This window comes from Macaca fascicularis, chromosome 4 (genome assembly GCF_037993035.2).
Source record: "Macaca fascicularis isolate 582-1 chromosome 4, T2T-MFA8v1.1".
In the NCBI taxonomy this organism is placed as follows: domain Eukaryota; kingdom Metazoa; phylum Chordata; class Mammalia; order Primates; family Cercopithecidae; genus Macaca; species Macaca fascicularis.
The window spans coordinates 40,866,337-40,893,496 of NC_088378.1; the positions used below are offsets into that span (position 1 = coordinate 40,866,337).

The 27,160-nt window shown below is 40.7% G+C and overlaps 1 protein-coding gene across 2 annotated transcripts in view; it reads left to right on the plus strand.

The window, feature by feature from the left end:
* The first annotated feature begins 17,341 nt into the window (after positions 1-17,341).
* The window catches only part of PEX7 (peroxisomal biogenesis factor 7), a 93,067-nt gene continuing 83,248 nt past the window's right edge, over positions 17,342-27,160 (plus strand). For both annotated transcript variants that reach the window (XM_005551940.5, XM_074037113.1), the window contains exons 1-3: positions 17,342-17,552; positions 20,306-20,363; positions 21,445-21,595. In XM_005551940.5, the coding sequence (XP_005551997.3) occupies positions 17,423-17,552; positions 20,306-20,363; positions 21,445-21,595 (339 nt within the window). In that variant the 5' untranslated portion in view covers positions 17,342-17,422. The remainder of the gene's footprint in view (positions 17,553-20,305; positions 20,364-21,444; positions 21,596-27,160) is intronic.

Consider the following 27,160-nt stretch of genomic DNA (forward strand, 5'->3'; position numbering starts at 1 on the left):
TGAAAACAAGGTGAAAGAAAGTTTGTTTGTTTTTTTTTTTTTTTGAGTCAGGGTCTCAGTCTGTTGACCAGGCTGGAGTGCAGTGACCCCATCACAGCTCACTGTACCCTGGACCTCCTAGACTCAAGGAATCCTCCTGCCTCAGCTTTCATTGTAGCTGGGACCATAGTCATGGGCCACCATGCCTGGTAACTAACCTTTTGATCTTTTGTAGAGACAGGGTCTCACTTTTTTTCCTCGGTTGGTCTTGAGCACCTCGAGTCAAGCAATTCTCTCACCTGGGCCTCCCAAAGCCATGGGATTACAGGTGTGAACCACTGTGATAGGCCTGTAAAATTCTTTAAAAATGCTAATTAATTTATAATGAAGCAGATTAGTAGTTACTTGGGGAAGGAGAAGGGGAGCACAGGAAGGAGATATGACAAAGGGGCATGAAGAAACTTTTGAGGATAATAGATTTGTTCATTATCTTGATTGGTGCCATATAAATATATACAATTATTATGTGTCAATTAAAAATAATAATAGGCAGGGACAGTGGCTCAGACCTGTAATCCCAGCACTTTGGGAGGCCAAGGCGGGCAGATGGCTGGAGACCAGAAGTTCAAGACCAGCCTGGGCAACATGGTGAAACTCTGTCTCTGCAAAAAATACAAAGATTAGCTGGGCATGATCGGACCTGCCTGTAGTCCCAGCTACTGGGAAAGCTGAGGTGAGAGAATTACTGAAGCCTGGGAGGCAGAGGTTGCAGTGAGCCAAGATGGCACCACTGTACTTGACAGAGCGAGACTCCATCTCAAAAAAACAAAAAAGAAAAAAGAAAAATTGAGGTGAAGTCTTGCCATGTTGCCCAGGCTGGAGTGCAATGGCACGATCACGGCTCACCGCAGCCTTGGCCCCCAGGGCTCAAGGGATTCTTCCACCTCAGCCTCTGGAGTAGCTGAGACCACAGGCATGCGCCACTACACCCAGTTAATAGAGAAAAGCTCTTGCTATGTTGTCCAGGCTGGTCTTGAACTCCCGGGCTCAAATGGTCCTCCTGCCAGGATCTCACTAAATGCTGGGATTACAGGCCTCAGCCACCAAGCCTGGCCTATTGGGTGTTTTAGTGGTAATAATTGTATTGTGGATATATTTTTAAGGAGTCCTTATCTTTTAGAGATATTTGATGAAATTTTTATAGATGAAATGATATGATGTCTGGGATATGCTTCAAAATAAAACAGAAAAGTAGTAGAATATATGGAAATACAGATGAAATAGGATTGGCCACAAATTGATCATTGTTTTACTTGATTATGAGTTTATGAGGGTTTATCATAGTAATCTCTCTACTTTTGCATACATTTTTCCACTATAAAAACAAACAAAAATTATCTGGAAATATTTGAAAGAACATTTAAATGACAGAGAGTTTTGCTATAAACATCTATGAGAAAAATGAATGCTACAATATATTATTATTATTATTTTGAGACAGAGTCTCACTCTCTTGCCCAGGCTAAAGGGCAGTAGTGCAATCTTGGCTCGCTGCAACCTCTGCCTCCCGAGTTCGTGATTCTTGTGCCTCAGCCTCCTGAGTAGCTGGGATTATAGGCGTGGGCCATCACACCCAGCTAATTCTTGAATTTTCTGTAGAGAGGGGGTTTCACCATGTTGGCCAGGCTGGTCTTGAATTCCTGGCCTCAAGTGATCTGCCTGCCTCAGCCTCACAAAGTGCTGGGATTACAGGGGTGAGCCACCACACCCGGCTCCTAAAATATATTAATTCATAGCAACCTTAAGTTATAAATTCAATCCATATCAAACCCAATCAACTTAAAACTCAACACTTTTGATGAGTAGATCCTAAATGTTATATGAAACTAAATGATTGAGACTAGCCAGGATAATATTTAAAGAGTAAAGAGGGAAAGATTCAATGTAGACATAAATCAAGACATTTTACAAAGGTAAATATGGTTTTATAACATCAGAATGATACTAATGCAGAGACAGAGATATGGCCCAATGGGACAGACCCAGAAATGACCCCGTGCACATAAGGGAGCACATATGTATATCAACATGAGTAAATATATATATAAAAAAAAAAAACTCTGAGAGAGAAAAATAGTACATTGCAAAAGGACAAGTGTCCATTTTAAAAACAAACCAAATAATACTGTGTATTATTTATGGGTAGATATATGTGCAGTAAAAGGCAGAAAAACATGGACAAAAAGGATTCATAATTATTCTAGGAAATGTATTTACTCCTAGAAATGAAAAGAATAAAATATAGGGAAGGAGGATCAAGTATGTTCTTTTTTCTGAAATGCCCTTGTATCAGAAAATCTCTTATTTTTTTGAAACAGAGTCTCACTCTGTTGCCCAGGCTGGAGTGCAGTGGCACGATCTTGGCTCACTGCAGCCTCCATCTCCCTAGCTCAAGCGATGCGGGTGCCTCAGCCTCCTTAGTAGCTGGGATTACAGGCCACTGCCACCATGCCCAGCTAATTTTAATATTTTTAGTAGAGACGGGGTTTCACCATGCCAGGCTGGTCTCAAACTCCTGATCTCTAGTGATCTGCCTGCCTCAGCCTTTCAAAGAGCTGGGATTATAGGCGTGAGCCACCGCACCGTGCCAAAAATGTCTTTTAACTGATGTAATTGAATATTTACTAATTTCTATATCTATTTTCTCAACTATGTGGATAAGACCAGTATGACCATTAACAATGCCATATTCTCCTCCATTCACTTTCCTTCAGAACGCTTTTCTCTTTTGGCATGTTATTATGGACTTAGGTCCTTTCACAGATTTGATATATTTTAATCAACTACAGCCTTGGTTCTCTTTTTGATGCTCAAAGTCACAACTTGGCCAATGAAGCCCTTTATTAAGTAGCACCCATTTCCTTTTGACACCACTGCATTAATCTTTGAAAGTTTCCTTGCTTTGGGATAAAAGAAGATATGCCAGGCTCAGTGTAGCCCTGCCACAAACATGAAATCAGCTAGCGTTCTAAGGAGACTCATGCCTTTTATTGACTGACTGGTATAAGAAGTCATATTTCAAGTACTAGGGTTGCCTATTGGGTTCATCTCATCAGGGGAACCAGAAACTCTGGGGTCCTCTCAAGTGGATAGAGTTAGAAAGGAAGAAAGGATGTGGATGTATTTTTACATCTGCACATACAATGAAAGGAACATCTACATATTCCATTTTGAGATGATAGGGAAACTCGTGCAATTTAAGGTTCTGTATAGCCTTAAATTGTCACTCTACGATTTGATGGATGTCATCTTACTGTCATCTAGTCCATTTTCAACACCTTACTGTATAATTATAAGAGCAAGACTCATGTATATAAACTTTTATATATATATAAAGTTCTGGCTAAACAATTTGATCCTTTCTTCTACTACCTAAATTCTAGCAATATTAGGACAAAAGTGAAAGTAGACAGACGTAAGGGGATATGGTTTGGCTGTGTCCCCACCCAAATCTCGTCTTGAATTGTAGCTCCCATAATTCCCACGTGTTTATAAATATATAAAAGTATATTTATATATACTTTTTTACATATAATATAAAATATATGTAAAATTATATATTTTATATTATACTTTTATATATTTAATAATATTTTAATTTTACAAAATCCTGGCCAGTTATGAAAGCCTTTACGTTTACTTTGCTCTTTTTTCTGAGTTACCAGTTTTTCTTCTTTTAAAAGACAAAACATCCCCCTATCAAATTTATATAATATTATGCTATGTATTATTATTTTTTGAAGTTTGCTTTGTATAAATCTGAACAACTCTCCCAATTAGTAATATCTTGATGCAATATCTCTTATAGTCTTTCATTTTCCAGTAGGAAATCAAAGATGATCTTGGTATTTGGAATTTCATGTAAATAGGAAATATTGATGCATGTAAATATCAGCTGCCCTTGAGATTATTTAAAATTCTCTTTTGATGTATGGGCCAAAATGTCATATATATTTCTACTACCTTTATTTTAATTGCAGGTAACTTTAATCTCTAGCATAGAAATCCAATTAAGAAGAGGCCTTTGAATAAATATAAAAATTTATTGTTTTAGTGGTTTGTGAACTAAAACCTCCAAAAGCCAATAAAGAAACTTTTTAAAATCAGATTTTATCTAGACTAATTAATTAAATTAATTAAATTGATAACTGTGATAGTTAATGTGTCAATATGGCTAGATTATGATGCCCAGTTGTTTGGGCAAACACTAGTCTAGATGTTGCTGTGAAGGTATTTTGTAGAGTGATTAATATTTATAACCAGTTGACTTTATTATTTTATTATTTTTTATTTTTTTAGAGACAGGATGTTGCTGTGCCACCCAGGCTGGAGTGCAATGGTGTGATCACAGCTCATGGCAGCTTTAAACTCCTGGGATCAAGTGATCCTCTCACCTCAGCCTCCTGAGTAGCTAGGACTACAGGCATGTGTCATCGCACCCAGCTAATTTTAAAATTTTTTGTAGAGACATGTATTAGTCCATTTCCACTCTGCTATAAAGATACTACCAGAGTCGGCTGGGCGCAGTGGCTCATGCCTGTAATCCCAATACTTTGGAAGGCTAAGGTGGGCGGATCACCTGAGGTCACGAGTTCGAGACCAGCCTGGCCAACATGGCAAAACCCTGTCTCTACTAAAAATGCAAAAATTAGCCGGGCGTGATGGCACATGCCTGTAATTCCAGCTACTTGGGAGGCTGAGACAGGAGAATTGCTTGAACCCAGGAGGTGGAAGTTGCAGTGAGCTGAAATTAAGCCACTGCGCTTCAGCCTGGGCAACAGAGCAAGACTCTGTCTCAAAAAAAAAAAAAAAAAGATACTACCAGAGTCTGAGTAATTTATTTTTTATTTGAGACAGAGTTTTGCTCTTGTTGCCCAGGCTGGAGTGCATTGGCGTGATCTCAGCTCACTGCAACCTCTGCCTCCCGGGTTCAAGCGATTCTCCTGCCTCAGCCTCCAGAGTTAGTGAGATTACAGGCGTGTGCCACCACGCTCAGCTAATTTTGTATTTTTAGTAGAGACGGGTTTCTCCAGGTTGGTTAGGCTGGTCTATGAACTCCCAATCTCAGGTGATCCGTCCACCTTGACCTTCCAAAGTGCTGGGATTACAGGCATGAACCACTGCGCCCAGCTGAGTCTGAGTAAAGATTAAGGAAAGAGGTTTAATTGATTCACAGTTCCACATGGCTGGGGAGGCCTCATTAAACTTACAATCACGATGGAAGGTAAAGGGAAAGCAAGGCACATCTTCCCACGGTAGCAGGAGAAAGACAGCACAGGGGAAACTGGCACTTATAAGACCATCTGATCTCCTGAGAACTCACTCACTCTCACGAGAAAAGCATGGTTCGAAACTGCCCCCATGATCCAATCACCTCCCACCAGGTCCCTCCCTCAACACATGGGGATTACAATTTGGATTACAATTCAAGATGAGATTTGGGTAGGGGCACAGAGCCAAACCTGTATCAAGAAAGGGTTTCACTATGTTGCCTAGTTCAACTTCCTGGCCTTACGTGATCCTCCCACCTCGACCTCTCAAAGTGCTGGGATTATAAGCATGAGCCACTGTACCTGGCCCATTTGACTTTAAATAAGGAGGATTACCCTCTATAATGTAGATGGGCCTCATCTGATCAGTTGAAGGCCTTAAAGCAAAGATTGAGGTTTCCCAAATAAGACTCAAGACTGTAACATAGAAATCCTGACTGAGTTTCTAGCCTACCCTACATATTTCAGACTTGCCAACCTCCACAATCCCATGAGCCAACCTTAATATAAACCTCTCTCTCTGTATCCCTGACTGATATAATCACTTATATAAAAAAAAAAGTGTCAAATGCTAAACACTGCAATTTTACTCAGTATCAAAGTGGTCTATAGATTCAGAAAATGTTCTACTTTCCTAACTCTTGCTAAAACCAACTCACAAAATATACATGTGCCTATACACTTCCAGCACAATAAATTCCATTTGAAATCACACACATTTCTTTAAAAAAAGCATATTTACATAAATATTAAGGAAGGAGACCACTACTACTCCTGCTGCCCTCCTCCCCCAACCTTGCCTAATTAGGAGTAAGAGAGGAGTCACAAGACAGGAGTAAGAGAGAAAGAAACAAAAGTAAGATAAATAGCCAGACAACCTTGGCACGATCACCTGGCCCTAGGAGTTAAACAAAGTAATAATAATAACATCAACCCCTGGCCTAAACTACTTGTGTTATCTGTAAATTCCAGACACTGTATGAAAAAAGCATTGTAAAACTTTCTGTTCTGTTAGCTGATGCATGTAGCCCCCAGTCACGTTTCCCACGCTTGCTTGATTTATCACGATCCTTTCACATGGACCCCTTAAAGTTGTAAGCCTTTAAAAAGGCCAAGTATTTCTTTCTCGGGGAGCTCGGCTCTTAAGACGCGAGTCTGCCGACGCTCCCGGCCGAATAAAAAAACTCTTCCTTCTTTAATCCGGTGTCTGAGGGGTTTTGTCTGCGGCTCGTCCTGCTACAATATGACTATTTAATTTTAGTGCACAATTCCAAATTTGTTTATGCAGTCAAATATACTTGGCCAGGTGCAGTGGCTCATGCTTGTAATCTCAACACTTTGGGAGGCTGAGGTGGGAGGATCACTTCAGCCCAAGAGTTCGAGACCAGCCTGGGCAAGATGGCAAAACCCTGTCTCTACCAATAACAATAATAATAATAATAATACAAAATGCTAGCCAGGTGTGGTGGCACATGCTTGTAGTCCCAGAGACTCAGGAGGTTGAGGTGGGAGGATCGCTTGAGCCCAAGTGCTGAGATGGCACCACTGCACTCCAGCCTGGGCAACAGAGCGAGACTCTGTCTTAAAACAAATAAAAATGAAAAAACAAACAAACAAGTTATTCGATGCCTCAATTACCAGTTTTATATTCTGTAGTAACTGTACTTATCATTATTGAGAAAATCTATAATAAAACTATATTCCTTTAAAATTAAGGTAAAATTAAATCTCCCTGATTCATTGTAGAATGTTATCCCTTTAGATATTTAAAATTGTTTAATATAAAAATACCCAAATTTAGAATTTTTTTAAAAGAAATTAATATTCATAAATCATTCCTTTACTTAGAAAAGGGTGAGGAGTAGTTGGTTCAATCCCCATCTTGGTAAAACCAGAGACTTTGCTGTTAGATATTATTTAAAACTGCCATTTTTTCCCTTTCTTTCTTTGAAGTTTCTTGCTTATTTTCTATCTTTGAAGTCCTTTTGAAGTTTTTATTCTTCTCTTGTAGCCTGTTATATTTCATTTTTTCTGAGCTTACAACTAATTTCAGAACAAAATACATTGTTTTAAAAAGTTTAATTTATACTACTTCTAGCTTTATATGAATGCATTTATAGTTACCCTTTCTGGATTAAAAATAATTTCAGGTGAACTATTCAACTTCCAGTTCCTTGTATATTGTGCATTTTACCAATCAAAGTTTCCTAATTTCAGTTTCATCATCTTTGGAATATACAAATCTCATTATTGTGCCCTGAGTTCTCTGAATGCCATTTCCAATTCAAGAGGCTTCTAATATGCTTTTGTGATTCACAGTGCTCCCAGCTCCTTTTGGAAAGAAAAGAAACTTTTAGCTGTAAAACAGATTACCTTATACTCTAAACCAAAGTCTTAACATTTATGAATATTTAAAATCTAGCATCTACTTCCTGCCTTCTGATTCACTGGGATTCTTTCTTTCAAATGTAGCCAATTCCTTTACCCTTGTAGTATAGGCTTATTTTGATTTGCTATTTCTGAAATCCTATGGTTTAGACAATGAGGAGGTGGATTTTAATACATTTTCAACTCTCCTGGAGAGGTGACTTTAGTCCATTTAAGAGAGATGGGACAACCTCCACTGTAGTACAGCATTTTTATAAGGTACATACTCTGGTGATCCTAAAACTATCATTTTTGGAGTATTCTCTCAGGCTGGCTTCTCATCAAAGTACAAGATAATTAGGGCCAGGCATGGTGGCTCGCACATGTAATCCTAGCACTTTGGGAGGCCAAGGCAGGTAGATCACATGAGGCCAGGAGTTTGAGACCAGCCTGGCCAATAAGGCAAAAACCCATCTCTATTAAAAATATAAAAATTAGCCGGCTATGGTGGCATATGCCTGTAATCCCAGCTACTCAGGAGGCTGAGTCAGGAGAATCGCTTGAACCTGGGAGGCAGAGGTTGCAGTGAGCTGCAATCGTGCCACTGCACTCCAGCCTGGGTGACAGAGAAAGACTGTGTCTCAAACAAAAGCAACAACAACAAAGTAGAAGATAATTAGAAAAGTCCCAGGGACTAACTCTAATGTGGGTTGGGTCCAGTGCAGTCCTGGAACAACATGGTATCTAGATAGGGGTGTTAGGAGAGGCTCAGTCCTAGGCAGAGGCCTATGTCGTGAAGGTTAGATGGAGCAGATGGTAGCTTCCAGAGAAGTAAGGGGTGCCGGGCAGACTGACTCAATAACCTCTGCCAAGATTTATAATCACTCCTGTGGTCTGAAAGGAAAGACCTACTGTAACCTGCTTTTGCATGAATTCCATAGCATTATTCCCATCAGCTTTTCCTGAATCCTCAGCCTTTGTGACACTAGTAATCCTTTGTAAATACTATAAGTCAAAAATAAAACTCTAAGCCCTTGCCAACAATCATCTGAATGGACCCCTCCTCTAGGCAAGGGCATTCCAAAGTTAGCCTGGAAAATAAGCTCAGGCCATGATGGGAATGGGGAGCTGGACACACCTCATTATACACTCCTCCCTTTTGGAATTACTGATAGAACAGACTCTTTAAATCTGGTAAGAAACATTTACATACTGCTTTGGATCCTGAATAAATTTTTTATAAAATTTTTAAAAAGGGAAATATTTCCAGGCTTCATCTGCATGATAAAGCCTTGGTCTCCACAACCCCTTATTAGTAACCCAGATGTTCCTTTCTATTGATAATGACTTTTTCAACCAATCACTAATCAGAAAGTCTTTAAATCTACCTATGACCTGGAAGCCACTCCCTCTCTGAGTTGTCACACCTTTCTGGACCAAACCAATGTAAATCTTACGTGTTTTAATTGATGTCTCATGTCTCCCTCAAAAGTATAAAACCAAGCTATACCCCAGCCACCTTGAGGACATGTCATCAGGACTTTCTGAGAATGTGTCACAGGCACATCCTTAACCTTGGCAAAATAAACTTTCTAAATTGATGGAGACCTGTCTGAGATACAGTACTCAAGGTTACTCAAGGTCGTAGTCACATACGAAAGACTATGTTTTTGCCAGTAGTCCTGCTACCCAGCATGAAGAAGATTAGATAAAGAATAGTTGGTGATAATAACTGGAAAATAAAAGCATTTCATGTTTCTTCCCCCAATGAATTGAGGCATCTTTATCACAATATTTATGGTCATTTATCACCAAATGCAGAAATTACAGTTTGCTATGATCTTGCTGACTGCATCACTTCCACATGTATGTGTATCTCTGCTGAATAGAGTCGCTCATACTTTGAACCAAAGCACGTGGTTTCAATAAAGAAGAACCCTGAAAATAACGCACTTCATGTTGTGATGATCATTTTCATTCTTCCTGGTGATTATGAATTTGTGAAAAAAGAGAAACTCTGGAATGTGTTTTCCCCTGTTACAAATTTTCTCTTTTGTGCCCTTTAAAGATATATCTTTGCTGTACTGCTAGAGTAGAGAAAAGGTTTTCAGAATTCTTTTTCCTTTTTAGGAAGTAAGTTGGTGTTTTCTTGAAATCCTGGGCTCGAGCGAGCCTCCCACCTCGGCCTCCTGAAGTGCTGGTATTACATGCCTGAGCCACCATGCCTGGCCAGTGTTTTGTATTTACATAAACATTTATAAAAGTTTGCAAAGGAAACATTTCATTATTTTTTTTCCAAAAGCTTATTGGATACCCTAAATCCATATTAGTGTTTACTTTGGCACTCTCTCATTCAGCAACCATTTCTCTGCTCGTTTATTATTCCTCCCATGTATCTGTTAAGTTTGGATTAGTTTAATGGGAATATAATGTGAATTCTCCCAGAAATAAGACACTTAACAACCATCATTAATAAACATTAGATTCTCATTTATTAGTGGCCCTCACTCATTCTAAGTTATACAGAAGAAAGCATGAATGAACTAACTGAAAAGAAACCTATTGCATTAAGCAATGTATCTCCAATGGCATTTTACTTTTGTATTTCATAATATTATTTATCCAATTTTATTAAATGTTTATGTAGTTTTAATCAATAATGCTATTCATACTACTACTAATAACAAATTAATGATAACTCAGTCTAGAAAAATATAATCCTTAAAGCCATATGGTTATAGAAAATTTATTTATTATTATTTTTTGAGACAAAGTCTCGCTCTGTCACCCAGGCTGCAGTGCAGTGGCACGATCTTGGCTCACTACAAACTTCGCATCCCGGGTTCAAGCCATTCTTCTGCCTCAGCCTCCCAAGTAGCTGGACTACAGGAGCCTGCCACCATGCCCAGCTAATTTGTATATTTTTAGTAGAGGTGGGGTTTCACCAAATTGGCCAGGCTGGTCTCAACTTCCTGACCAGAGATGATCCGCCCGCCTCAGCCTCCCAACGTGCTGGGATCACAGGCATCAGCCACCACGCCTGGCCCCAGGAAATTGTTTAAAAATTAAAATTTCAGGCTGGGCACGGTGGTTCATGCCTGTAATCCTAACATTTTGGGAGGCCAAAGCAGGAGGATCACCTGAGTCCAGGAATTAAAGACCAGCCTGGGGAACATAGTGAGACCCCCTCTCTGTGTGAAAAATAAAAAAAATTTGTCAGGCATGATGGCTGGTGCCTGTAGTTCCAGCTACTCAGGAGGCTGAGGTGGAAGGATCACTTGAGCCTGGGAGGTTGAGGCCGCAGTAAGCTATGATTGCACCACTCTACTCCAGCCTGGGTTACAAAGTAAGACCCTGTCTCCAAATTAAGTTAAACTAAAATGTCAGTTTATGTTCATAATTTTCTAATGTGATATATATGATAAAGAGATCAATAAAATGATTTCAAGCATAAATGAATATTACACTAGAGCAAATTCTACAAGAGAATAGTAGAATGGAATTACAAGTTCAAGAAGAAAAGAAACGACAAATTTTTCTGACAGTTAAAAATGACCTTGTTCGAATGTTTTTTAAAAAATTGATAGTAGTGGATAGCAGGCTTTATAAGATGGCCCCCAGTGATCCTTGCCCTCAGGTATAATATTTATGCCCCTGTGTAATCTCATCCCCATGAGACTGGGCTTGACCTAAAGACTTGCTTATAATAAAGCGAATACAGCAAATGTGATGGGATGAGGCTTCTGAGATTAGGTTACCAAAGCCCTGTGATTTCTATGTTGCTCTCCTCTTTTGCTCTCTCTTTCTCTTTTCTGTGCTCTGAAGAAAGCCAGTTGCCGTATGATGAACTACCCTATGGAGAGCCTCATGTGACACAGAACTGAGGGAGGTCACTAGCTATTAGTCAGCAAGAAACTTAGGCCCTTTGCCCTATGGTCCATAAGAAACTGAATCCTGCCAACAGTTATGTGAGGAAGCTTGGGAGTAGATCCTCCCCGAGTCAAGTCTTCAGATCACCCCGCAGTCCTGGCTGACCCCCTGATTGCGGTCTTGTGAGAGACTTTTATCTGCCCCAGAGAAACTGTGAGATAATAAATGGTTGTTTTCAGCTGTGAAGCTTAAGGACAATTTGTTACACAGTAATAGATAACTAATATAATAATGATGAGTACCAAAAGCCTATTGTTTTTAGAATCCATAGATACATTTAAGGGTGATCAAATATTTTTACTTTTAAAGTGACATTAATTTTCAATAAACTTGAAATTATGTCATTTGCAGCTATTTAAACTTATGAGAAAATATTTTAGAGGGCAACTTAAAACATAGATGTGCTTCATCATGATTATCAATTCTTTTAGGAAGTATATGAGCCAAAACATTAGGAAAGTACTAACAGCATTGAGAAATCATTATTTCTTGGTGATAGTAAAAGAGGTTAAGAGAGAGAATCAAGAGTGAAATGAGGCCAGGCACAGTGGCTCACATCTGTAATCCCAGAACTTTAGGAGATCAAGGCAGGCAGATTGTTTGAGGTCAGGAGTTTGAGACCAGCTTGGCCAACATGGTGAAACTCCATCTCTACTAAAAATACAAAAATTAGCTGGGCATGGTGGCACATGCCTGTGATCTCAGCTACTCAGGAGGCTGAGGCAGGAGAATCACTTGAACTTGTGGGGTGGAGGTTGCAGTGAGCCAAGATCATGCCACTGCAATCCAGCCTGGGTGACAGAGTGAGACTCCATCTCAAAAAAAAAAAAAAAAAAAAAAAAAAGAGTGAAATGGGAACTAGACGGTTTAATTTCCTGCCATGAAGAAGTAACTTTAATACTTGACCCAAGTTAGAATGCACACAACTCAAATAATAGCCTCTGCCAATTAAGGGTTTACAGTTACACGTGATACCTGCCCCATTTAATCCTTACAACAACCCTTTGAGGGAGATGTTATCAGGATAGGGATTTGAAAGAGCCAATATATCACACCTCATGTTGTTTTGTTGAGTTGAGCCTGCAGAAGAGGCACCTGTCTATCCAGCCATGTGGGGAGTCAAGGAGCTGTCAGTACATGTGCAGCATCACCTAAAATATTAATCCTATCCAAGAGCTGAAAGTAGATAAATAGATGTTACACGCTTTCCATCACACAAGCTAAAAAGCATAAGGCCTGGGTTCAATCCCAGGTCTCTGACTCTAAACACCATGCTCTTAATTGCTGTCTTTCCAGAAAAAGAGGGAAAGACTAAATGCATTTTCTACTATGATCAGATTATACTAATCACTCATATATTTTTCTCTCCTTTTACATAGAAGTGCAGTAAATGTATGTCCTAAACCAATACTCAAGATTCCAATTTGATTGTAGTAAAATATACATACCATACAATTTACCATTTTAACCATTTTTAAGCAGACACTTCAGTGATGTTGAGTACACGCACATTGTTATACAATCACCGCCATCTATTTCCAGAGCTTCGTCTTCCTAAACTGAAACTCCATGTCTATCACCCAATAACTCTCCATTCCCCGCTTCCCCTTGCCCCTGGTAACCACCATTCTATTTTGTCTGTATCAATTTGACTACTCTATGTACCTCATATAAATGGAATCATATGGTATTTGTCCTTTTGTGCCTGGTTTATTTCACTTAGCATAATGTCTTCAAAGTTCATCCACGTAAGAATATCCCTCCTCTTTAGGGAAGAATAATATTCCATCGTATGCAAATGCTACATTCTCTTTATGTATTCACTTATTGTCTTAGTTGGTTCAGGCTTCTATAACAAGCTGTCATAAACTTGGTACCTTATAAACAACAGAAATATATTTATCGCTGTTTTAGAGGCTGGAAAGTCCATAATCAAGCCATCAGCAGCAGGTTTGATGTCTGGTGAGGTCCTACTTTCTGGTTCATAGATGTTCACTTCCTGCTGTGTCCTCACGTGGTGGAAGGGGTAAGAGGTCTCCCTCTGCAGCCTCTTTTACAAAGGCAATCATCTCATTCATGACCTAACTGCTTCTCAAATGCCCCACGTCTTAAGACATCACATTGGTGATTAAATTTCAACATATGAATTTTGGGGGGACAGAAACTTTCAGACCATAGCATCTGCCAGTGGACACTTGGGTTGCTTTCACCTTTTGGCTATTATGAGTAATACTGCTGCAAACAGGAGTGTACAAATATCTGTTTGAATTCCTCCGTTTCTTTTAGATATATACCCAAGAGTGGAATTGCAAGATTATATGGTAATTCTATGTTTAATTTTTTAAGCAATTGCTATCCTATCTTCCATATCAGCTGCACCATTTTACATTACCACAGATTCTAAAATTTTTAACAAGAAAGTATAACTAAAATAATAAGTGATGAATGATATAAAATGAGCAATGTAGACAATTAGCCCATAATTGTAGCCTCTCAGAGCTTTAAGTGGTCTCTAAAGTGCATCAGTCCAAGTACCCATCATATATTTGAAGATAGTGCTTAAAGTTCTTGGATGATGATTACATTAACCCTCTGGCAAACGTTGATTAAAGGCTTACTAGTTACCCAGCACAATGCTGTGCAGAGCTAAAAGGAACAATGAAATTATCCATCCTTTCTTGGGATTATTTCACATAACTACCACATGCAGCCTTAAACATAACAAGTTGCCGATTTACCTAGGATAATGATTCACCTGAGTGGAAAGACCACGTATTTCAATTATTTTACTTCCGGTCTCTCTCCATGGGAAAGCTAAACTAGCTTTAAAAATGATGTGGGTTGGTAAATATTTGCAGTTAGAGTATGAGGTCACCATAGCAGTTAGAAAACAAAACAATCTAAATATAATTGTAGATCCTTATAGAAACCTGACATCGAGCCATGTCCGCCTACACTATTTGGCCTTCCACAGAGTTAGAAAGTCTTCCACAGAGTTGGACAAGTTTAGAAATTACACAACTCTGAGGTGTAGTGAATGTTTATTAAAAAACGGTTTCTGTCTCAGTTGGGAAATACCAAGTACTCCTAAACGATGACAAAAACAGGTGGTAGACAACAAAGAGAGTTGTTTTTTAGTGTGTGTTTTTGTTTTTGTTTTGTTTTTTGAGATGGAGTCTCACTCTGACGCCCAGGCTGAAGTGCACTGGTGTGATCTCAGTTCACGGCAACCTCTGCCTCTAGGGTTCAAGTGATTCTCCTGCCTCAGCCTCCTCCAGAGTAGCTGGGATTACAGGTGCCCACCACCATGCCTGGCTAATTTTTGTATTTTTAGTAGAGACAGGGTTTCACCATGTTGGCCAGGCTGGTCTCAAACTCCATACCTCAAGTGTTCTGCCCGCCTCGGCCTCCCAAAGTGTTGGGATTACAGGCATGAGCCACAATGCCTGGCCCTTCTAGGCAATTGTTAACTCCAATTCTATCCATATCCCTAGCAAACTTGGACTCCACTTGGTAAAGTATAGGTGGAGGAAGGGGTGTGGAGCAAGGGCAGGGAACAAGGAGAATCTAAGGAGCATTTCATGTTCCTTTTCCTTAATTTTCCAGTTCAGCTCAAGTTGTCAAACATGTACCTCCAGCACATGAGGTACTGGAGACACAAACAAATTACACTTGGACATTACTTCAAGATGCTCAAAATCTAGTTTAAGAGTATGGTTTATTTTTTACATGTTTAGTTGTTTGTATTTTAGAAAGCTTCACAGGTGGGATGAAATATTTTACAATGCTATAATCATGTATGGTTAGGTAAGGAGCAGATAACAGCTCAGTTTGTGTGTGTGTGTATGTCCAAGGTCACTGTAAATAGTTTACCCCTTTACCCCAGCTGGAACCAGCCTGTGTCCCTCCCAGAGAGACCACACTACTTTTAGCTTAGATTGGATAACTCTCCACATACAACGCTTTGCCAAGGTCCCAGCTGCTTCATGTTTGCTTAGTTTGATATTTTATTAACGCCTATTTAGCATTTCAATAAACTCCAGAATGTTTCCAGGTTACTTTTCATAGTATTACAAAAAACAGTGATCATTTAGGCACTGTATTAGGCTGGATTCACTCAACATTTCCCGAATGCTTAAATACCAGGTCCTTGGGATACACCAGCGAACGTAACAAGCAAAAATTTCTGCCCTCATGCAGCATACATTCCAGTGACTACATATGATAAAAATCCAAAATAATTGAGGCCACGCTGGTCTGGATCCTCAAGTGATCCACCTGCCTCGGCCTCCTAGCGTGCTTGGATTACAGGTGTGAGCCACCGCACCCAGCCTGCTAGTCTTTTGACTGGCCTCCCCATCTCCAAACTCCATCCTCCATATTAGTGTTGCAGGACTTTTTAAAATAAAACCTTGGTCATTTAATTTCTCACATTAGAAAACTTCCACTCTTTTTCATTGTTTACAGTAAAAATCCAATTCTCTTAGTATGGTATATAAGATTCTTCATGATCTAGCCCCAGTACAACACTCTATAGTCTCCCCACCCAATATTCTTTTCACTGTATCCCTTCCATCTGGCCAGGCTGAGTCCTGGCAGCCACGATCCCCTATGGATCATGCTGGTTGAGATCTCCTGGGTTGCTCATGTTATTCCTGCTCCTACAAATATCTCCATCTTCTTGTCTACTTAAAGAAAACCTACTCATCTGTGTGCAATCACCATAAAGACTATCTCTCTTCTGCAGCCTTTCCTGCAATTCCCATACCTCTGGCACTGACAATCACCTTTTAAAAATACCCCACCTATATTTCTCCTAGCCTCTACAGTATTTTGATTACACTTAACTAATTACACGACTTCTCTTTTAGTCTTCTTCTCTAGTCTCTTGAGGCCATGGACCATATCCTATTATTCTGAATCCCAAATGCCTAATACTGTGCTTGGTATATGGTTAAGGTGATCATATGACTTGGTTTGTGCCTGTTGACCCGGCTTAATAATTAGACCCTCTTTACTCCAAAAGTATCTTGGTTTGGCAGATAAGTTATATATGGTCATTCTCCACATAGTACATGCCTGGCAATGAATGAATAGAGTGAGCACCAGAATCTGAGCACTTATTACCATACAATACATACATATGTAGTAATACTTTTTTTAAAAAGTTGTTTATGACGATGTGCTGCTTTTTTTCTTAGCTTCATTAGAACTGGCCAGCTCCTCTTTCTCACTTGCCAAGTATGGGGAGTTGGTTTGGAGTCGGTGTCTCGTCTTTTCCAGTTATAGTGTGAAAGTAGCCCACCAGCCCACGCTGTTATTCCTAAAGACCGCACTGACTTCACGGACTTAAGTTATCATTGCTTCCAGTTTCCTTGGGCAAGCAGCACGCAATTTTGGACGCGCTGCGTGGTTTCAGAGTCGGCTGTAACTTGTCTCACTTTGTAATCACCAGGAAAAGTTCCTGATGCCAGTCTTCCAAACGCTCAATGAAATTAATAAAAAACAGCACCGCAGCAGAGGCTGAGATGCAACGACAAAAGTTGTCGTAATTATTAATAATACCTAACCCTGGATTACTCCCCTGAAAGATCTGTATCTTTGCAGCAGGCGCAATTCAGTTTGGTTTCACCCAAAACAAAAATGGTCTCCGTCGGAGTCCATTTCCTGTGCGGACCAATCAGAATATGGAATACAGGGCACGGGGCCCGCACTTCCGCCCGGTCTTCCTGGTCTCTCTCTAATCGCGCCAGTGCGCCTCCGACTCGGAACGACTTCCGCGGCAGGGGCGGCGAGGGCCGGGGGCGGCGGGCGGGATGAGTGCGGTGTGCGGCGGACCGGCGCGGACGCTGCGGGTGCCGGGACGCCACGGCTACGCCGCCGAGTTCTCCCCGTACCTGCCGGGCCGCCTGGCCTGCGCCACCGCGCAGCACTACGGCATCGCGGGTGAGGCGGGGCCGCGCAGCCGGGGCGGGGGCGCGCAGCCGGGGCTGGGGGGCGGAGGCGGAGGCGGGGGCCGGCCGGGCTCTAGCTCCTCGCGCTCGAGGGAAAGCCCCTCTGAGCGTAGACGGTTCCGCGGGTCCGCGCCAGGGGGCAGAAGAGGCGCTGGTCGGCTCCTCTGACTTTGCGGAGCGCGAGGAGTTGGTCTGAAGCGGGAGTGGATCCTCTTCAGTTGTGTGTAAGTGCATATAGGTGTAGCCTGGTAGCCCGTGTCCTTGTTCTTTGAGACCGGCTGCCTCTGCCACCTGTCACACGCCCAGGCACACGTCCCCGTGCGGAGAGCCGGGGTAGCCTGCGCAGTACCTCGGAGCGGTCCGCTCCACACAGCTGTACGGGAAAGACGGTCTGAGCCAGAACCGCCCCAGGGCTCGCGAGTTGGCCCAGATTTCCCAGTCTGCATTCGAGCACTGAGCCACGACCTGCGGGCTGGCCGTCCTAAGAAGGATGCTCCTGAATGGACGCCTGGAGTCCAACCGGTGACACCATGAAATATATTAAGTTCAGTTCTCACCTGTAGTTGTCTCATGAGGAATGTATACTTTAGCAAGTAGCTGTTACAGACTACAGTTAATTGTCTCCAGCGGGGCGCATTGGCTCAGCCTGTAGTTACAGCGGCTCGGGAGGCTGAGGCGGGAGGACCGCTTGAGCCCGGGATGTTGAGGCTACAGTGAACTGAGATCACATCGCTGTGCCCCAGCTCAGTGAGCTGAGATCACATCACTCCACTCCAGCCTGGGTGACAGACTGCGACACCGTCTTAAAAAAGGCCAGGCGCGGTGAGCTGGCTCACGTCTGTAATCACAGCACTTTGGGAGGCCGAGGCAGGCGGATCACCTGAGTTCGGGAGTTCCAGACCAGCTTGACCAACATGGAGAAACCCCGACTCTACTAAAAATACAACATTAGCTAGGCGTGGTGGCGCATGCGTGTAATCCCAGCTACTCGGGAGGCTGAGGCAAGAGAATAGTTTGAACCCAGGAGGTGGAGGTTGCGGTGAGCCGAGATCGTGTCTTTGCGCTACAGCCTGGGCAACAAGAGCAAAACTGTCTCTCAAAAAAAAAGAAAAAAGAAAGAAAAGTTAATCATCCCTCTCCGTGGACTAGATGAAAAGGCATGGGTTCATTCTCGCTTTTGCCTTTTTTTTTTTTTTTTTTTTGAGACGGAGTCTCGCTCTGTCGCCCAGGCTGGAGTGCAGTGGCGCTATCTCGGCTCACTGCAAGCTCCGCCTCCCGGGTTCCCGCCATTCTCCTGCCTCAGCCTCCCGAGTAGCTGGGACTACAGGCGCCCGCCACCTCGCCCGGCTAATTTTTTTGTATTTTTAGTAGAGACGGGGTTTCATTGTGTTAGCCAGGATGGTCTCAATCTCCTGACCTCGTGATCCGCCCGTCTCGGCCTCCCAAAGTGCTGGGATTACAGGCTTGAGCCACCGCGCCCGGCCTCTCGCTTTTGCCTTAATTCATGTCCTAGCTATTATAGGCACTGAAGGGAGATGCAACAACTCATTTCATAATGTCAGTGGTCTGTTGTATTTTTTGTTTTGTCCTACAGCAGAAAAAAATGTTACTTCTAAAACTCAGAGAAATACTTGATTTATTTTCTTTATTAGCTCTTAGTGCTTGGCACATTCAGATTTACATGGCCCACCAGTTGGATTGAAGACTCATGAGTCTATAATGGTAGTAGTTTCCTTTTTTTCTTTTTCTTTTTAGAGACAGGGTCACACTCTGTTGCCTAGGTTCAGTAGAGTGGTGCAGTCACGGCTCACTGTAGCCTCAACCTCCTGGGCTCAAATGATCCTCCTGTCTCAACCTCCCCAGTAGCTGGGACCACAGGCACGTACCACCACACCTGGCTAATTTTTGATTTTTTATTTTTGTAGAGACGGTATCACTGTGTTGCCCAGGCTTGTTCTGAACTGGGTGCAAGCGATCCTCCTGCCTTGGACTTCCAAAGTGCTAGGATTACAGGCGTGAGCCACTGTGACTGGCCTGTAAATGCTACTTAAAATCTTATGCAAAAACTCTTTAAAAGGAATTGGTATTTAAAAAAACATTCAGTCATGTTTAAATAGAAGAGATTTTCCCCCTTGGTCTCTATAAAAGTAAATATAACTTTTAAAATACAATGGCCCTTTGGTAAAATAATCTTTTGACGGGTAACATATTAATACTGTTTTCAGCGGTGTATTACCACCAGTTATGTGGTAAATCCCACCAGGTATCTCCGCATTCATATTTTGCTTTAAAATCCTGTGTTAGATGTATTTTAGATTTACTGGTGAGGAGTGCAGTCCCTGGGGTCTGTAAGCCAGAGGTTTCTCATCTGTCAGTAGGGATGATAACACCAACTTGGAAGGTTTGTGTCTCTGGTGCCTTGTCTGGCTACAGAGTAGGCCCTTAAGTATTTCACCCCTTTGTTAGGCCCATGTCTGGATTCCAATCTTAGGTGCAATGGGAAGTTGAATATTTAGTAACTGAAGTACAATATGGAAAAACAGAAATAGAGAACACATTTGGTATTCATGTCCCAAAAACTTTAGGGAGAAATTGATCACCTGACTGTTTGGTATTTAAGGTCCGAAAAACTCTGGGGAGAAATTTGTGGTATTAAAATCAGGTACCAATTACTTGATAACTCCTTGACTTTTGATGTTACCCTGGCAGGTTCAAAGGGATGACCTTGATTTTTTTTCTCTTTAGGCTGTGGAACCCTACTAATACTGGATCCAGATGAATCTGGGCTAAGGCTTTTTAGAAGGTAAGGGGGCTGAAATTATTAAAGGTATTTACTGTTGCTATTAAAGCCTTAATAGAGTTAGGTTTTGACTCTTTGGTTAATGTTTTAATATACAATATAAAAGGAACCTTGGCGTTTGCATAGGATGAAGCTTATTTTTAGCTGGTTGTGGTGGTGCACACTCATAGTCCCAGCTATTCCCAAGTCTGAGGCAGAAGGATCACTTGAGGCCAGGAGTTCAAGACCAGCCTCATGGGCATAGGGTCCCCCACTATGTTAGGGGCACCCCGTCTCTAAAAGAAATTTTTTTTTATGCACAGAATCTGGCTCTGTCACCCAGGCTAGAGTACAGTGGCGCAATCTTGGCTCATTGCAATCTTTCAGCCTCCCGGGTTCAAGTGATTCTCCTGCCTCAGCCTCCCGAGTAGCTGGGATTATAGGTGTCCGCCACCATGCCCAGCTAATTTTTGTATTTTTTAGTAGAGACAGGGTTTCACTATTTTGGCCAGGCTAGTCTCAAACTCCTGACCTCTGGTGATCTGTCCGCCTTGGTCTCCCAAAGAGCTGGTGTTATATGTGTGAGCCACTGGGCCCGGCCTAAAAATTTTTTTTAAAGATTAGCTATGCCGTGGTGCACACCTGTTGTCCCAGCTACTTGGGAGGCTGAGGTGGGAGGATTGCTTGAGTCCAGTTCAGGGCTGCAGTGAGCTGGGATTGGGCCACTACACTCCAGCCTGGGTGACAGAACAAGACTCTTTCTCCTAAATAAAAAACAAAACAAATCTGAAGCCTGTCTCTTAGTGTCCACTCGTAAATTATAAAACTTAAACATAAAAAAATATGGAGTAGTATATTGTGTAGCATTACATTTTTGGACTGTTAGGTTCCACTGGACTGTTTTTTTAACCTTTCTGAATCTGTTGCCATATTTGTCAAGTACCTGCTCTCTTAACTCCCATAGTTGTGAAGATTACATGAGATATACGTGTTAAAATATGTGATAAATTGTAAGAAAAAAACCATAATTATAATTGTTATTTGTTGTTGTTGTTGTGTCGCTGCCTATGTAAGTGTTGTGTTTTTTTGTTTTTTCCTAGTGTAGCTTTGACTGGAATGATGGTTTGTTTGATGTGACCTGGAGTGAGAACAATGAACATGTCCTCATCACCTGTAGTGGCGATGGCTCACTGCAGCTCTGGGACACTGCCAAAGCTGCGGGGCCACTGCAAGTCTATAAAGAACACACTCAGGAGGTAGGAGGGGAATCTTTCTGAGCTGGTTATTTTTCTTTCTTCGACTTTGGTTGAAATCCATTTGGGGATGTACACGTGGAGAAATATCTTCAGGGGACAAGTTTAAACTTTAGCATTTCGTATACATATTAGATGTCACTTATTATTTGATTATTCAAACATAAAGTACCTTTGGCCTAAGGAGCTGGGAAAGAAAAGAAAAGGTCAGTCTTCTCATTAGGCAGAAGAAACGCCTCCAGCAGTGTACTCTGGCACCATTTCCTCCTGAGAGGCTCATCACTTTCTTTGTGCTCTAAGAATGTGCTTGCCACATGGTGCCTTAAGGTAGAGGTAGGTGGACTTTTCACATAGACGTCATAAGATTGCCTTTGGGGCTTCAGTGAGATTCTCGAGGTGTTTCAGAGTATATTGGAGCAAGAGCATAAAATACTGAGTATGAGGCAGGACTTACTGAAGGGATTTTATATCTAAATCTGGTTCATGTGTCTAGATTTTGTGTGTGTATATGTATAGCATAGAAAATAGTTTGGGCTTCAGTTATACTAACATACATGTATATTTTCAGTGAACATAATAATGAAGACATCCTCTTTTTGTGTTTTTACCTTAAATGTTTTAAGATTTTCCTTAAGGTAGCAGTACATCCTTCAAATGACAACTTGCTACCCTACTTTCAAATTTTTGTCCACCACAGTGCCTGGCCCGAGAAGGCCCTCAATAAATGCTTATTAGATGCAGGAATATCAGTCTTTTGTGGTAAAGATTAGTTATGTGAGGGATCCAGATGTTTTATAGCTATAGCTATTGACAATCAAGATTTCTAAGATTGTTACTGAAATAATGAAAAATTTTAATTTTTTTTTAATTGTGATAGCTATTTGAATAAATGTAGTTGTAAATTATCATGTTTTCAGGGAATTACTGAGTACTAAGACAATTTTGGTAAAGGATAAGTTTTAGTTTCAGGATGATCAGTGCACGAATCTCTACAGAACAGTATGTCCAAAATTCAGATACTTTTGTGGAACGTATGTGAATTTTGTGTGTGTGTGTGTGTGTGTGTGTATGTGTGTCAGGGCCTCACTCTGTTGCCCAGGCTAGTGCAATCTTGGCTTACTGCAACCTCCACCTTCTGGACTTAAGCCATTCTCGTGTCTTAGCCACCCAAGTAGCTGGGATTACAGATGTGCGCCACCATTCTCTGCTAATTTTTGTATTTTTAGTAGAGATGGGTTTCACCATGTAGGCTAGGCTGGTCTTGAACTCCTGGGCTCACGTGATCCACCTGCCTTGGCCTCCCAAAGTGCTGGGATTATAGGCGTGAGCCACCGTGCCCAGTCAATTTGTGTGTGTGTGTGTGTGTGTGTGTGTGTGTGTGTTTGTAGAGATGGAGTTTCGCTATGTTGCCCAGGCTAGTTTTTGTGATTTTTGACATTTTTTTTTTCTTTTATCATTTGTATTATAATTAATTTAATGTTTTTCTTTTCCTTCTTTCTTTTTTAAAAAATACTTTTCTTTTTAGAAGTTTTTTTTTCCTTTTCTTAAATCTTTGGTGCCTTTTATTACCTATATAAATTCAAGGGTGATAACTAACATCATAAAATAATATTGCCACTTAAGTTAAATTCAGTATATTGACTTAATGTTTTTCTTTTAATCAACTAAAGTTGTTGCTTCATTTATCCTAAAACACTAATATTCATGAAACAATGGGGTTGATGGCTACTTTAGTATGTACATTTATTTGTTTTTAATGTATATGAAGATAAATAAGTAATGAATAAAATAAATGTATGTACCAGTTAAAATAATCTCTTGTGCACCTACTTTCTGGGAAATACTGTTCTAGGATGTCCTGGATGGATGGTCACTCAGTCTTCATCTCAGTGAAAGTAAATTTCACTTTCTCTTGAGATAACTTATTTGATTTTTAGGTTGTTCTGATGATTAAGAAACTGCTTCTTGTAAGCCCAAATCTACCTTCTATAGCAACCAACTGCTGCTCTTAGTGCCTTTCTCTGAAGTGGTAAGACCGAGTCCAGCCCCTTTTGTCCAGGAAACCTCTTGAAAATAGCCACTGTGCTCTCTTCCAGACTGTGCACTTGTCATTTCATTGCCCTGTCCTCAGATGACATGATCTTTACATCTTTCATCCTCCTGGTAGCCTCCTTTGATAATCCTTGAAACAGTGCCTTAGAAAGGGGCACTGTTTTTCAGTGCCCCTTTCAGTATATATCTAATTTATTCCAGAAATGTGATGAAGGGCTAAGCTTTATAAGATTTTACCACCATAGTCTTGAGCCCCTAGTTCTAATAATATTACCTAAAGTGGCTATACATTGTTCTCAGCCATGTCTTAGTGTTAGGTTACTTTGAGTCTACTAGTAACACACTTACCTCTTTTATTATTTGAACTGCTGTTAAACCAGTTTTACATCATTCTATAATTTTGCAACTGATCTATTGAACTGAAGATACACTTCTGTTTTTTAACTTTTTAAATTTGTTTTGCATGCTACTATTCTAGTTAGCCTTTGTTTTCTTTTCAAATGCAATTTTTGGTAAGCGTTTGTATCAGGATGCCTTGAATGTTAGTGTAATAGAAAACAAGTAGCTTCAACAGTCAGAGTTTACTGTTTCACATATTTTGCTTGGTTATGTGAAAAATAAATGAAGATAACCTTTTTAGGTATTTGTTACAGCAGCACCCCTAATTATTGGCACCAATTTCTGCCTCAGTCTACTCAGGCTGCTGTAACAAAGTATTATAGACTGGGTGCCTTATAAAGAACAGAAATTTATTTCTTACTGTTTTGGAGGTTGGAAGTCCAAGGTCAGGGTGCCCACATGGTTGGGTTCTGATGAGAGTCCTTTTTCAGGTCAAAGACTACTACTATCTTTTCATTGTATCTGCGGGTGATGGAAAGCGGATGAGAGAGGTTTTGGAAATCCCTTTTATAAGGGCACTAATCCCATTCATGAGGGCTCTACATTCATGACCTAATTACCCCCCAGAGGCCGTACCTCCTAATACCATTACATTGTAGGGGGTTAAGATTTCAACTTGTGAGTTTTGTGGGGACATATTCAGTCCATTGCATATGCAAAATACTCAAAAATACTTAAAAGGATTTGAGCTCAAATGAGAGTTTTAAGGAGCTTGTAAATATTTGTTGAATAAATTAATAAATGAGGCTGAGTGCGGTAGTCATGCCTGTAATCCTAATACTTTGGAAGGTCGAGGTTGGCAGATCGCTTAAGGCCAGGAGTTTGAGACCAGCCTGGCCAACATGGTGAAACCCTGCCTCTACTAAGAATACAAAAATTAGCTGGGTGTGGTAGTGTACACCTGTAGTCCCAGCTATTTGGTGACTGAGGCATGAGAATCACTTGAGCCTGGGAGGTGGTGGTTGCAGTGAGCTGAGATTGTGCCACTGTACTCCATCCTGGACAACAGAGTGAGACTCTGTCTTAAAAAAAAATTTATTAAAAAAAGTTGATAAATGAATGAACATAGCCAATTTCTGTTTGTTTGTTTGTTTGTTTGTTTTTCCACCAGTATGTTCAGGGAAGCTATGTTGTGAAATGGAACAGCAACTAATGGCTCATTTTCTTCTATGGAAGAGATTATATAATAAAGATGTATGGCATGGTTTTAGTCAATCTGGGATTCAAATCCCAGCTTTGTAAGTTACCTCTTGTGAGACCTTGCATATGTCACATGTTTTTCCTAAACTTGAGTGTTTTTATTTGCAAACTAAGTTTATTAGTAGTCTGTATCACAGAGTTGCTGTGAGTGCTTGAACTAGAACCAGCATTGAATAAATATGAGCTAGTATTATTATTTGCTCTTATTTTAATAGGGTTTGAAAAATACAAAACAAGTTAGAACTTTTCCAGTTACCCATTTTATCACTTGATGGCTGTGTGTCCAACAGTCAATGTTCAAGTTGTCAGATGAAGCAAAAAAGAGAAATCCAAGATTTAGATATATTTTAGGCTTTGAGGAATGAAGGTCTTGGTGAAATGAAAAGAAAGAAAAACGTGGACATTATCTGTGTGAATGGTTGCTAAACTTAGCATCGAAGTAGGAATCAAATTGTTCTGTGTATTGTTTAACTAGTGTCTACAGAGGTCATTGTGTCTTTTGAGTCCCATAAAATGCCTTTGGCTTTGCTTATTCTAATGCTGCTGAATATATAATAAAAAATTTAAAAAATTCAGTGAGAATAGAAAAATAAGAGTGAATCGACAATTTTATTTCACTGCTTTCTGACTTAAAACACTGTGCTACTGAGAGTGAGTTAAAGTGACTTTAAAGATGACATAAATCAATGTAATATATTAATTTCTAATTTTCAAACTAATGAGTTTGCTTATCACAGTTTAAAAAAGTTAAAATTTGTTTTCATTGTCAAATAGCAAGGTTTATCAATTTGCTGAATTTTTATAACATATTTGATCCATTGAGGTTTTTGAGCATTGCTTATAAAAACTTATTTTTGACCTAAGTATGCAACTATTAGTATTCTGTTATGGAGGAAATGTATTTGCTTATACATTTTAAGAGTTAAAATCTTGTTTATTTTAAAAAATGAATCAATTATTTGCTTTTTGATAATGATAGAAGTTGAGAAGTCAATAATGATAGGTACTGTATTAGTCTGTTTTCACATTGTTATAAAGAAATACCTGAGAGTGGGTAATTTATAAAGGAAAGAGGTTTAATTGACTCTCAGTTCTGCATGAATGGGGAGGCCTCAGGAAAGTTAACATTATGGCAGAAGGTGAAGGGGAAGCAGGTGACCTTCTTCACGAGGCAGCAGGAGAGAGAGAGAGAGAGAAAGCAGGGGAAACTGCCACTTTTAAAACCGTCAGATCTTTTGAGAACTCCTCGCTATCACAAGAACAGCATGGGGGAAACTGCTCCCGTGATCTGATCACTTCCTACCAGGTTCCTCCCTTGACACATGGGTATTACAATTCAAGATGAGATTTGGGTGGGGATACAGAGCCAAACTGTATCATTCCACTCCTGGCCCCTCTCAAAGCTCATGTCCTTTTCACGTTTCAAAACCAATCATGACTTTCCAACAGTCCCCCAAAGTCTTAACTTATTCCAGCATTAACCCAAAAGTCCAAGTCCAAAGTCTCATCTGACACAAGGCAAGTCCCTTTTGTCTATGAGCCTATAAAATAAAAAACAAGTTAGTTACTTCTAAGATACAGTGGGGCTATAGGCATTGGCTAAATGTTTCAAATGGGAGAAGTTGGGCAAAACAAAGGGGCCATAGGCCCCATGCAAGTCTGAAACCCAGCAGGGCAGTTATTAAATCTTAAAGCTTTGAAATGATCTCCTTTGACTCCATATCTCACATCCAAGGGGTGGGCTCCCATGGCCTTGGGCAGCTCTACCCTTGTGGCTCTGAAGGGTGCAGTCCTCATGGCTGCTTTCACTGGCTGGCATTGAGTGCCTGTGGCTTTTCCAGGTGTATAATACAAGCTGTCAGTGAATCTACCTTTCTGGGGCCTGGGGGACAGTGGCTGTCTCCTCACAGCTCCAGT